At 40.2% G+C, this 12,112-nt stretch overlaps 1 protein-coding gene across 1 annotated transcript; it reads left to right on the forward strand.

Moving 5' to 3' along the window:
- Window positions 1-7,357: 7,357 nt before the first annotated feature.
- On the forward strand, window positions 7,358-11,864 carry klf9 (Kruppel-like factor 9). The gene is made up of 2 exons (XM_035755684.2): window positions 7,358-8,223; window positions 10,698-11,864. Exons 1-2 carry the CDS (start codon window positions 7,782-7,784, stop codon window positions 10,973-10,975), a joined length of 720 nt encoding a protein of 239 aa, XP_035611577.1. The 5' UTR covers window positions 7,358-7,781; the 3' UTR covers window positions 10,976-11,864.
- Window positions 11,865-12,112: the final 248 nt, after the last annotated feature.

Below are 12,112 nucleotides of genomic sequence, written 5' to 3' on the forward strand. Positions count from 1 at the left end.
ATGCTTCACCGTTGGGATGGTACCAGGTTTCTTCCAGACATGACGCTTGGCATTCAGGCAAAAGACTTCAATCTTGGTTTCATCAGACCAGAGAATCTTGTTTCTCTTGGTCTGAGTGTCCTTTAGGTGCCTTTTGGCAAACTCCAAGCGGGCTGTCATGTGCCTTTTACTGAGGAGAGGCTTCCGTCTGGCCAGTCTACCATAAAAGCCTGATTGGTGGAGTGCTGCAGAGATGGTTGTCCTTCTGGAAGGTTCTCCCAGCTCCACAGAGGAACTCATCGGGTTCTTGGTCACCTCTCTGACCAAAACCCTTCTCCCCCAATTGCTCAGTGGCCAGCTCTAGGAAGAGTCTTGATGGTTCCAAACTTCTTCCATTTAAGAATGATGGAGGCCACTGTGTTCTTGGGGACATTCAACACTGCAAAAATGTGTAGGTACCCTTCCCCAGATCTGTGCCTCTCCACAATCCTGTCGCTGAGCTTTACAGACAATTCCTTCGACCTCATGGCTTGGTTTTTGCTCTGACATGCACTGTCAACTGTGGGACCTTATATAGACAGGTGTGTGCATTTCCAAATCATTTTCAATCAATTGAATTTACCACAGGTAGACTCCAATCAAGTTGTAGAAACATCTCAAGGATGATCAATGGAGACAGGATGCACCTGAGCTCAATATCTAGTCTCAAAGCAAAGGATCTGAAAACGTATGTAAATAACGTATTTCTGTTTTTTATCTTTAATACATATGCAAACATTTCTAAAGAACTGATTTCGCTTTGTCAATTTAGAATAAGTCTGTAACGTAACAAAATGTGGAAAAAGTCAAGGGGGTCTGAATACTTTATTTATTACAACCTGAGTGGCGCAGTGTTCTAAGGCACTGCACCTCAGTGCAAGCTATGTCTCTGCAGTCCCTGGTTCGAATCCAGGTTGAATCACATCCGATTGGGATGTCCATAGGGCGGCGCACAATTGGCCCAGCGTTGCTGGATTAGGTCGCCATTGTTTAATTAAAACCTCTTTGGGCTAGATGAAAAGCGTGCCCAAAGTAAACTTCCTTTTTCTCAGGCCCAAAAGCTAGGATATGCAAATAATTGGTAGATTGAGATAGAAAACACTCTAAATTTTCTAAAACTGTTAAAATTATGTCTGTGAGTATAACAAAACTTATTTGGCAGGCGAAACCCCGAGGACAAACCATCCAGGAAAAATACATTTTGAGATCACTGTTTTCAATTGGTTTTCTATGGGGAACTAGATTTATGAGGCATCTGGTTGCAGTTTCTATGGCTTCCACTAGATGTCAACAGTCTTCAGAAATTGGTTGATGTTTTTCCTTTGAGAAATAAAGAAGTAGCCCTTTCCTTTCTGAATGTCAAGCCAAGTGTACTTTTATGTTTGGTGTGAGCGACCTGGAACTCGCTCCACTTTCATTTTATCCGCTATTGAACACTGTCTTAAATTGTATCGATTATTTACGTTTAAAATAAGTTGGATTAGGAAAGTTGTTTGCAATGTTTGGACCAAATTTACAGGTAACTTATTAGATACTTTGTAGTCATGTTGGGCGAGTTGGAACCGGTGTATTTTCTGAATCAAACGCAAAAAATAAATGGACATTTTGGGGATATAACGAAGGAATTTAACGAACAAAAGGACCATTTGTGATGTTTCTGGGACATATTGGAGTGCCAACAGAAGAAGATCTTCAAAGGTAAGGCATGAATTATATCGTTATTTCTGACTTCTGACTGATTATATCTGATTTCTGACTGATTTCTGATTTCTGGTGTCGCACCGCCCGGGTTGAAAAATGTTTGTCATGCATTTGTATGCGGGGTGCCTTCATCAGATAATCACATGGTTTGCTTTCGCCGTAAAGCCTTTTGAAATCTGACATGGTGGCTGGATTAACAAGAAGTTATAAGCTTTATTTTTATTTATTACACTTGTGATTTCATGAAAGTTAAATATTTATAATAATTTAATTTGAATTTAGCGCTCTGCCATTTCACTGGATGTTGTCAAATCGATCCCGCTAAAGGGATTTGATCCCTAAGAAGTTTTAACTGACTTGCCGAGTTAAATAAAACAATATTGTAAAAAATTCCACAAATTATGCAGCAGCATATAAGACATTTTTGGACTCACCTTGTTGTGCTGTGCTCACTTGAACAAGAAGGTGGCGAAGTGGTCCTTCTTGTGGGCAAATTTTTTCATAAAACTTTGTCAACAAAGTCTTGCATTCTCTGTATGTATGGTGCTTTCAAGACATCTGGGAACTCTGAAAAAAGCGAGGTTGAATTATGACGTCAGCGATCTTCAGGTCAGAGCTCTAGAAAGAGGACAGAGTTCCCGACTTGGAATTCTGAGTTGGATGACCATTCAAAATGTATTTTCCCAGTCTGAGCTTGTTTTTTTTCCAGAGTTCCCAGTTGTCTTAAACTTACTGGAGTCTGAGATTTCTCAGTTCTGAGTTTCCAGTTGTTTTGAACACGGCAGAAGTCATGTTGGATTGACAGCATGGCCAATATATTCAACCTTTTCTGGCCCATAGTGTTGCATGTGAATGTTTTTCATTTTAAGCTTGAAAAAGAGACCCTTAAAACCAGACTAGGACCACACACCCTCTCCACCGAATAGCAGGGGAAGCAAAATAGTGATTGCTTTGCAACGCTTGCAGTTAGACACTGATTCCTTCCAAACCACTCATTGTTGAATTTGCGATTTCCAACTTGTTGTGTAATGTTTATGTCCAATGCCCGATGAGCACCGACAAGTTTTATCTATAATTTCTCTTCATTATTCCTCTTCATATGACAAGGATTAAAAATGATTTGCCAGTAGATTGTCAACGTGATTCATAAGGACAACTGCTTCTCCAGCTAAGATTTTGAAAGTATGTTGTTGACATGATCAGTCCAATCAAAGCTACAGTATACTTGATTTGACGTAATTTTATTTATGGCCAATGACCTTGAGCCTTCTTGGATGGGCACATCTAATGTACATCTATGGTAGCGCCCAAGGGGGCATGAACTTTCTAGCTCTCCCTGTAGATTTTGCAGTGATGTAGTGTCCCCATGAGTGACAGAACACTGAGCCAATCACGGCGCAACTAGAGAAGATTACCAACCCCTATGCTCTGTATTTTCCGATGGCTGCCCTTCCACCCCAGAAAGCACTGAGCTAGGCTAAAACAGCTGCATTTTGAAGCTGCCTTGCTCAAGAAAGCAAAAAAATAGACTGTTTGTATGTGGCTAATTAACTCAATGTTTTTTTGTTTGCAAACTGATACAGTGCCTTGCGAAAGTATTCGGCCCCCTTGAACTTTGCAACCTTTTGCCACATTTCAGGCTTCAAACATAAAGATATAAAACTGTATTTTTTTGTGAAGAATCAACAACAAGTGGGACACAATCATGAAGTGGAACGACATTTATTTGATATTTCAAACTTTTTTAACAAATCAAAAACTGAAAATTGGGCGTGCAAAATTATTCAGCCCCCTTAAGTTAATACTTTGTAGCGCCACCTTTTGCTGCGATTACAGCTGTAAGTCGCTTGGGGTATGGTATGTCTATCAGTTTTGCACATCGAAAGACTGAAATGTTTTCCCATTCCTCCTTGCAAAACAGCTCGAGCTCAGTGAGGTTGGATGGAGAGCATTTGTGAACAGCAGTTTTCAGTTCTTTCCACAGAATACAGTTAAGCACACTCTTACAACCTTATCTTACGAGTGACTTATTAGCTTGGTATAACTCTGAAGTGCTTACATGCATAACAGTTTAACCGGCGTTATAACGGGTTCAGAATAAACACATGAATAAAGGAAAAAATACCTCATTGGCTGCTTATTACAGAAGGGAGGAAATCAAACTTCACACGTATTATTACTGGCATGAATTCACACGTCATCCTAACATACACTCTTCAACCTTTATGAACTGCACCCGATGACATGAAAACTTAGCTAACGCAGCGCAGGATTGCCTTCCCTCCAAAAGTGTGTTGCTACAATAAGGATCCCCGTTACAACAGTATTAGCTACGTAGTTCCGCTTGTATTAGCATTTCCCCCGCACAGCAGACACGTAAACAATTCAAACAAAAGACAACGACATAACCTGTAAGTCTAACTGTCAGTTACCTATAGCCTTTCCAAATCATGTCCAATCAATTGAATTTACCACAGCCACAGGTGGACTCCAATCAAGTTGTAGCAACAAGGATGATCGATAGGAAACAGGATGCACCTGAGCTCAATTTTGAGTCTCATAGCAAAGGGTATGAATAATTATGTAAATAAGGTTTTTCTGTTTTTTACTTGTTATAAATTTGCAAACATTTCTAAAAACCTGTTTTCGCTTCGTCATTATGGGGTATTGTGTGTAGATTGCTGAGAACTTGTTTTTATTTAATACATTTTATAAGGCTGTAATGTAACAAAATGTGGAAAAAGTCAAGGAGTCTGAATACTTTCCAAATGCACTGTACATAGCTAAATAGGTTGGGCTCAAAATACTGAATGACAGGTCGCCACTGAGCCTATATCCCCGGTATAGCCCCCGTCTCCCCTAATCTGCATCAGATAATGAGCTCTTACTGTAAGTGAACTGCTTATCATGGAATGTTTCAGAGATATCAAGTTACAGACTGGCAAAATATGGTACTGCACAGTCAAACAACCAAGCAACAATACTGAGAGCCTCTGGTTCTTTTCCTGTGTTTGGTCTGGACTGGGTTCTCACCTGCAGCAAACCGCACCATGGTAGCCTACGAATGGAATCGGACCGAGATCACCCTAAACCGTAAACCGTGATGCATTGTTTAGTGCGCTCCGGAGTGCAGATAGTGTTCATACCAGTCCAAGCAGATGCTGACTGCGGGTTCAGTGAACGGACCACATCCACACACATCGATCATTCAACGAGTTCTCTAAGTAAAGGTGATTTTCACACCAAATTGTTTTGGTGCAGTATTGCCGAAAGGTTTTGCCGAACTCTGGTGAGTGTACCCCCTTTGGACTGGTGTGAATACTCTATCCACACTTGGGAGCACACTAAACAACGCACGATGGTTCGCTCAAAGTGTGATCTCGGCCCAATTCAATTCGAACAACAGCTGCAGTTTTGAACGCAGTCTGGACCAAACACAGAAAAAGAACGCTAGTCGCGCATTATTATTGGTTGATGAAATCCATGCAGCATCATAACTTGAAATCTCTGAAACATGTTGTGAGTAGCAGGGCATTTTTGAGCGCATGTTATGCAGATTAGGGATATACACGACTGAATATAGCCTATTAATGTCGCAGTTAAAGCGGCTATTGCGCCCTTTCATGGCACATGCTGTTGGAAGACCAAAGCGAAAGCAATATGATGATTGGGAGACACCAATGATGCTTTATGATAATCAAAAATGGATTTAAGGTGAGTATTTTTGTCCAATAAACAAATGACTTGCATGGAAACATGTTTTTGTTTGGGCATTTTAGTTCGTTTGACATTTGGCAACGTGAAACAAATTTAATTTTTTTTTTATTTTTTAAATACAATGTAACAAATTGCCGAACTCTGATACAAACTATAGCTTAAAACAGTACGAAAATGTATGCACTCACAACTTGAAATCGCTCTGGATAAGATCGTCTGCTAAATTACTAAAATGTAAGAATTGTGTGAAAACGCATTACTATATGTTTGTTTGGAACGTAGGCTATCTGGGACAACTATTATAGATTGCAGATAGGCCTGTATGAAAACAAAGATGCATGCCAATAGAGAGAAATAGTAATGGCGTCTTTTTGTAGGCACTAACTCTGCCATGGTTCGTTGAACAAAGCCTATGAGGAAAATCAATGGCGTTTTTGTAGGGGGGGTTGATAATCGACGAAAATAAGGTATGTGGTAAAAACGGGAAGTTTATGAGATCTTATACGTTTTGTTAAATGAGACAATATTCATCAACTAACGTCACTTTTTGTAAAATTTGAATAATTGATGTAATGATAAAAAACACAAAGGCTTCATAATTCATAAAGGTCATGTTAACTGACTGCTATTATCTCGTACAACAAAAACGTATAAGATCTACTGAGACCGTATTTTTGGTGTTTAGCCTATTCCATAACCCTATTCTTTCCCCATTCATTTTCCTATGAGGATGACTGAACGAACCAGACACGTTTTTTTTCTGGGTATTAGGACTACAAACTGGGGAGCTCTATAGCTGTAGCCTAATCTTCGAGGAACTTGGCCCTCTTAACTGCAATGGCGCACGAGTTCATACTCAGTTCACCGAAGAGAACATTCTGTTCTACAGTCGCACGTGGACACACACAGGGAGGCGGTGTTGGTTAGAATAACATGTTAGAGCGTACCAACGTGATATGCTGTCGGTAAGGGGTGTAGCGGCAATAACAGACATCCAATGACGTGTTTATGGGCAATGGAGAATTCCAGTGCAGACTGTAGATTCAGGCGATAGACTATGGTCACGACGTCCTCCCACACTCGTATAGCCTATATCCTGTTATAGGCTATACTAGGCCACCAGACATGGGTGTGTTGGGGGGGGCGCAATAATTTAATTCTGATATTAGGCTAGGTCCTAGGCATAGTCTAACCGGGTTGGGGTAGAATAGAATAAGCCTCAAGCCTAATTAAACCAGGCACGTGGCTATCACGGTGGGGACTGTAGCAACATATTCTCCCCTGACAAGTGGCAACACTGTTTGTTTTTTCTTCGAACTGTGTCCTGGTGAGCTCGGAGAAAGGGGTTTACATTTGGAGAGGCTCTTGTTACAAGCAGCCTCATTGGCTGATTTCTCCTCTACCACTCAGGACCTGAACTTCAGGCTATGTATGCATTTGCAGATGGGTGTGCCATAGTTGTAACAGAGAAATGCATTATCAGAAACTCAAGTAGAGCAACATTGTTTTAAATTAGTAAGTTCCCTTGAGAGTAAGGTTAGTAATATTCCCAAATAAATGTAACTTTTTAATTGTCACGTGAGGCTATAGGCTACGCTTGAGAGAAACACACTTACATTTAAGGGGATAAAATAATCGTTTTTCTCAAAGAGACGTGTTCGCTGCTGAAGAAATGTGTTACGGAAATTAGCTAAAGGAAATGTGTTGCAATGCGTCTTGCCTTAACCCTTGAAAAAGAACACTCGCGCAGTCTGGTCAACAATGATGTGTGGCATGACAGAAACAGTCCCCCTTTCCATATTGTTCATCCAGTGATTGGCCGACCATCCCTTCCATCAATGAGTATGAACGAGCTATTCCAAGTTGTGTGTACAAAAAATACGTCACCTCTACTCGTAGCCAATTGCAGCCCTGTTTTATTATGACACCCTGGGATTCCGCGAATTTGTTTCTTGGAGTTGGGAACAGCTTCATGCTGTAAAATAGAACAAGTTGACGCATTTGCGAGGAGAGAAAGAAGACAGCAGAACCTACAACACTATTCCAGGACCGTATTTATTATTTACAGGCTACAGAGGAGTAAATCAAACATCAAGAGAATTATATAGTTAGTAGCCTAGTTACAAAAGAGCGTTTATTTGATCCGTTTCTGTAAAATAGTATTATTTTTGAGACAAAAAGACGACACGTGAAACTGAAAACCACATGCTTCCTAAAATCCCTGTGGTGTGAAGATAACCCACCTGATAAATTACAAGGAGAGTCCATTTATCAAAGGCGAACATATCAGCATCCGTTTAGGGAACATATTTTTGTCACCGGTTAAATAAATAAAGGCTTCGGCAATGTCGGAGGTTGATCTCGCTGCTGAGTGTTTAGTCTCCATCGCTAACCGCCGGCCACCGGAGGACCGCTGTCCCGGTGCCAAACCGAAAGAAGACATGTCGAAAGAGAACCAAGAAAACAGGACTTTGTTAATGGTGGCGATGATTTTGCTCGACCTGAACAAATGTAACCAGATAACACGCAGTGAGACATGTGGTGGGGGTAGTAGATGTGTGGGCCAAAGTGATGCCAACAGCATGGTTAACGGATCCCTGTGCGGTCACAGGGTGAGCGGGGACACAGCAAGGGCGCAACATACCTCGACAGAAAAACAGTCACGGAACAAGAAGGCTGTGATATTGCATGTGTCCTCAGAGAAGAGACATTGTTGCCCGTTCAGCGGCTGTGGGAAGATGTATGGCAAGTCTTCCCATCTTAAAGCCCACCTTAGAGTGCACACTGGTAAGTGTTGTAAAGGTTAGGCTACATAGATACATAGATACATACATAGAAGTAAACTAGATAGTCTATGCTGGTATATAGCCTAGCTCTGTATGCCCACACTGGCGCAGAGATTATTGAGAACATAACTTTGACCAGTCAGTTTTTCAGTAGAACATTGCAAAATGATATGGCTCCCATAGTTTGTACTAAAGACAATTCGATTTAGTGTATTCTAGAATCTAGATAACCATCGTGCCTAGCTCTGTAGTATGTGTGCGTGTTGTACATAACTCACCTTATACATGAACACTCTTCCTGTGTGTTTTTAATTCGGAGGTGTGTCCATGGGCAGAGAGGTGTGTGCGCAAAGGGCGGCGTGATTCTTGTTGACACCATAGAGAATCATAGAGGCCTCTAGTGACCAAAAGGCAGTATTAGCATTGGCAACGCAATTGAGGGCTTCCACCACTTTAACCAACTGGGTGGGACTTCCGACTTCATTGGCTGATCCCTTCCGGATGACCCTGTTGGAGTCATGTCCAAACAGGTCGTCAGGAGGGATCAGCCAATCATGAAGAACAAAATGTACTACTTCAAAATGGAGATTGCCTCAATGGAGCTGTGCATGTTGTCACAGATGCTATAATGGCACAGATACAAAGATGAGTCCTCAATCTCTCACAATGGTTGACACAAATTGTTGAGCAAGAAATGAGAACAGTGTGCATAGTAGTACAGAAACTGACTTCCTAGACATGTAGATATGGCACATAGAGTGGAGGTGTTATAATACCCATAAAACCTAGTGGTTTGGGGACTTTCAGGGACTTCTAGTCTTGCATGTTTACTTTGATTCTAATTTGCATTTTTGAATATGACAGTAAATAAATAGAGCTGAATATATTGATTAAAATCACATTGTCCTAGAGAGATTTACACGGTTATCGAAATGTAACGTAAGCCAACACGAAACACAGCCCTTATTTTAAGTGTTTCTAAAATCCCCTATGGGAAAGATGAATGGTAGAAAAACGATTGGAACAATTTCCATGTTTGACTGCTAGGTTTTATGGGTATTATGACTCATACTGTGGTACTCTATTCAAACTTCTACTAGGCTGCATAGGTCTTGTTCACGTGCTAGTCAGAATTAGGAAACTGAGATTTCTGACTTGCTAATTGGTTGTAGTTCTATACGTGCCGCATTCAACCAGTTACAAGTCGGGAATTTCAGAGTTCCGACTAGATTGTGAACGCATCATTATAGACGGGTTGGTCGAAAACGTCACAAAAATGATGCGCGCTCATGGATGTGTCCGGAAGACGTGCGTTGTTATGATTGTGAATGGTCCGATAGCTAGCAACAATGACAAGAAGCTGTCCTGCGGAATCGTAGGTGGCTCGTTTCAGCTCTTTGTATTTTGTTATTGATACCGTGTCTTGTTTTGAGGTGTTTTGACTAGCTAGCTAGCATGTAATTTGTACATTTGATTTATTTTCATATTAATATAAATTGTATTTGTCACATGCGCCGAATACAACAACCTTACCCTGGAATGCTTAACGTTACTTGCAGAGTTTTTAAAAAGTAAGTAAGAAAAATGTGCTAAATAATCTAAAGGAAAAATAATAACACAACAACGAGGATATATACAAGGGGTACCAGTACCGAGTCAATGTGCAGAGGTACAGTTTAGTCGAGGTAATTGCGGTAATATGTGCATGTAGGTAGGGGTAAAGTGACTATATAGATAATACCAACAACTGTAGCAATGTATTAGAGGCAACAGGTACTCATTGTTCAAATGTATTTATGTTTTCAATAAACATTTGGAGAAGAAATATAGTTTACATGTTGTCAACGGTCTAAGTAAACCCTGTCTGTTTTGCCCCATAGTTGCGCACACGTCAGTTTTGTTGCTAATCAACCAGCGCACCATTTCAACCAAGTGTTAAGGACCTGTTACCTATGTTTAATGTGTAGCCTGGATATATTATTGTAATAAACCCACTCAAGCCCACATATTGTCCTTGGTAACCATGCAACACCCCTTCCTCTTACATCACATATTTCTGGTCATGAAGGAATTCAACACTTGAATGAATTAGGCCTATTTGTAGTACAAATGCTATTGATCAGTTGGTATAATAATGAGCATGTAGAATCCCCTTAAGATAATTTTATACAAATCTTATAATGTTCCTGACATATCTATCATTTCGTATAAATGTTGATACATAGAGAACATATTATTGTTATATAGCCTTGTTATAAGAATTCAATATTATAACAGCTCTTAAGTGCTTAATGGTAAGTGATGTCTCATTCCCTGGATTTTCACTCAGTTGCACACCTGTAGAGATGGAATGTTAGCCAATTTGATTTATTATGAAAAATGTTGACCTTCATTCTGTCATTGAGAACTCCTCAGAATGACTCCACTTATTCCCTCTTCCTTCTCTTTGTCCTCTTGGTGGCTATGATTCTCCAGGTGAGAGGCCATTCCAGTGTACCTGGCCAGACTGCACTAAGAGGTTTTCGCGTTCAGACGAGTTGACACGTCACTACCGAACACATACGGGGGAGAAGCGCTTCACCTGCCCACTATGTGACAAGTGTTTCATGAGGAGTGATCATCTGACCAAACACGCCCGCCGCCACGCAGGCTTTCACCCCAGCATGCTTCAAGGCCCCACAGTCAGAAGAAGCCGCTCCTCCGCCTCCTTCTCCTCCTGCGACTCTGGAGACCAGAGCCCTGCTGAGGTGTGAGACACACACACACACAACCAAAATACACTACAGGGAGGTGAAAGTAGGCTAGTTACTTTATTTACCCAATAAACAAACACACTTTTTTGGGGGGCAAAATGTTATGAAAATGTTTTATCTACTGTGGGCCCAGTGCCCTATTGAACAGTGCCCTGTTTGGTAATAACTGGTCTCTAGTGACCCCTAGTGGTGTGAGCAATATTATCACTGGAATGAGAAACGCGGTATAAATCGTAGAACCATTCACCTTTTCGCTTAATATTTAATTTACTCGTTCTACAAGGAATACTATACATCAAGTAGCAATGTAATAATATATGTGAAGTATGTCATTTTTTTATTTTGACATTTATTTTGTTTTTACACTACCAGACAATGAGGCCTTATGTATTAAAGTGCTCCATAATGTAATGGTATACATCACCTTTGTAGTTGTGTGTGTGTGCTAGTAGTTGATAATGAATTGCCTAAATGATGGTTATGTTATAACACAAAGCAGTGCAGTGAAATGTGTTCCAAGTCACAGACGGGTTACTCGTACAACTGAGATAGGTGTCAAATTGCCAACTGAAACTTATCCAAATAGAATGTAAAGTTGTTTGTTGCAGCTTAGATTACTATTACAACATTTGCAGTATTGCAACATTTTTTGAACTTTGTACATTATTTTTGTATTTGTATAGGGGATTGTGTAATACTTTGTGCCTTTCAGATTGAATTCATGCTCAGCATTCTTGGACGTTTTGAAGTTGTTCTAATTTTCTGAAAGTCTGAAGCTCCATCTGTCAACCTGTGGATAACTAATTTATGATAGTATTGCTCAATGTAAATACCTGTGTAGTTAATTATGTCAGATATTTTTAACATTAAAACAATTCTTTGTACATCAGTATGATCTATGTGAGGTTGTGTCATTTTCTAGGGAGCCAAGATGGTGTCATAATTTTCTAGGCCAAATTTCATCCATTCTTTTTTCCCCATATGCATTTTTTTATGTAGCTAAATACATTCCAGTCAGCATGTAGGCTTACTTATTTCAACAATGTATTCCATTTCATGTTCATTGTTAGATTTCTAATGAACTTAGTACACTTACTTATTTCAACAGTGTATTCCATTACATGCTCATTGTTAGAT

The sequence above is a fragment of the Oncorhynchus keta genome, chromosome 14 (genome assembly GCF_023373465.1).
Source record: "Oncorhynchus keta strain PuntledgeMale-10-30-2019 chromosome 14, Oket_V2, whole genome shotgun sequence".
NCBI classification, from domain to species: domain Eukaryota; kingdom Metazoa; phylum Chordata; class Actinopteri; order Salmoniformes; family Salmonidae; genus Oncorhynchus; species Oncorhynchus keta.

What these genes read in the sequence shown, in the direction of transcription:
- klf9 (XM_035755684.2), top strand. Translation starts at nt 7,782, where the DNA reads ATGTCGGAGGTTGATCTCGCTGCTGAGTGTTTAGTCTCCATCGCTAAC. An exon ending in CCACCTTAGAGTGCACACTG is followed by an intron (nt 8,224 to 10,697) that starts GTAAGTGTTGTA and finishes ATGATTCTCCAG; the next exon opens with GTGAGAGGCCATTCCAGTGT.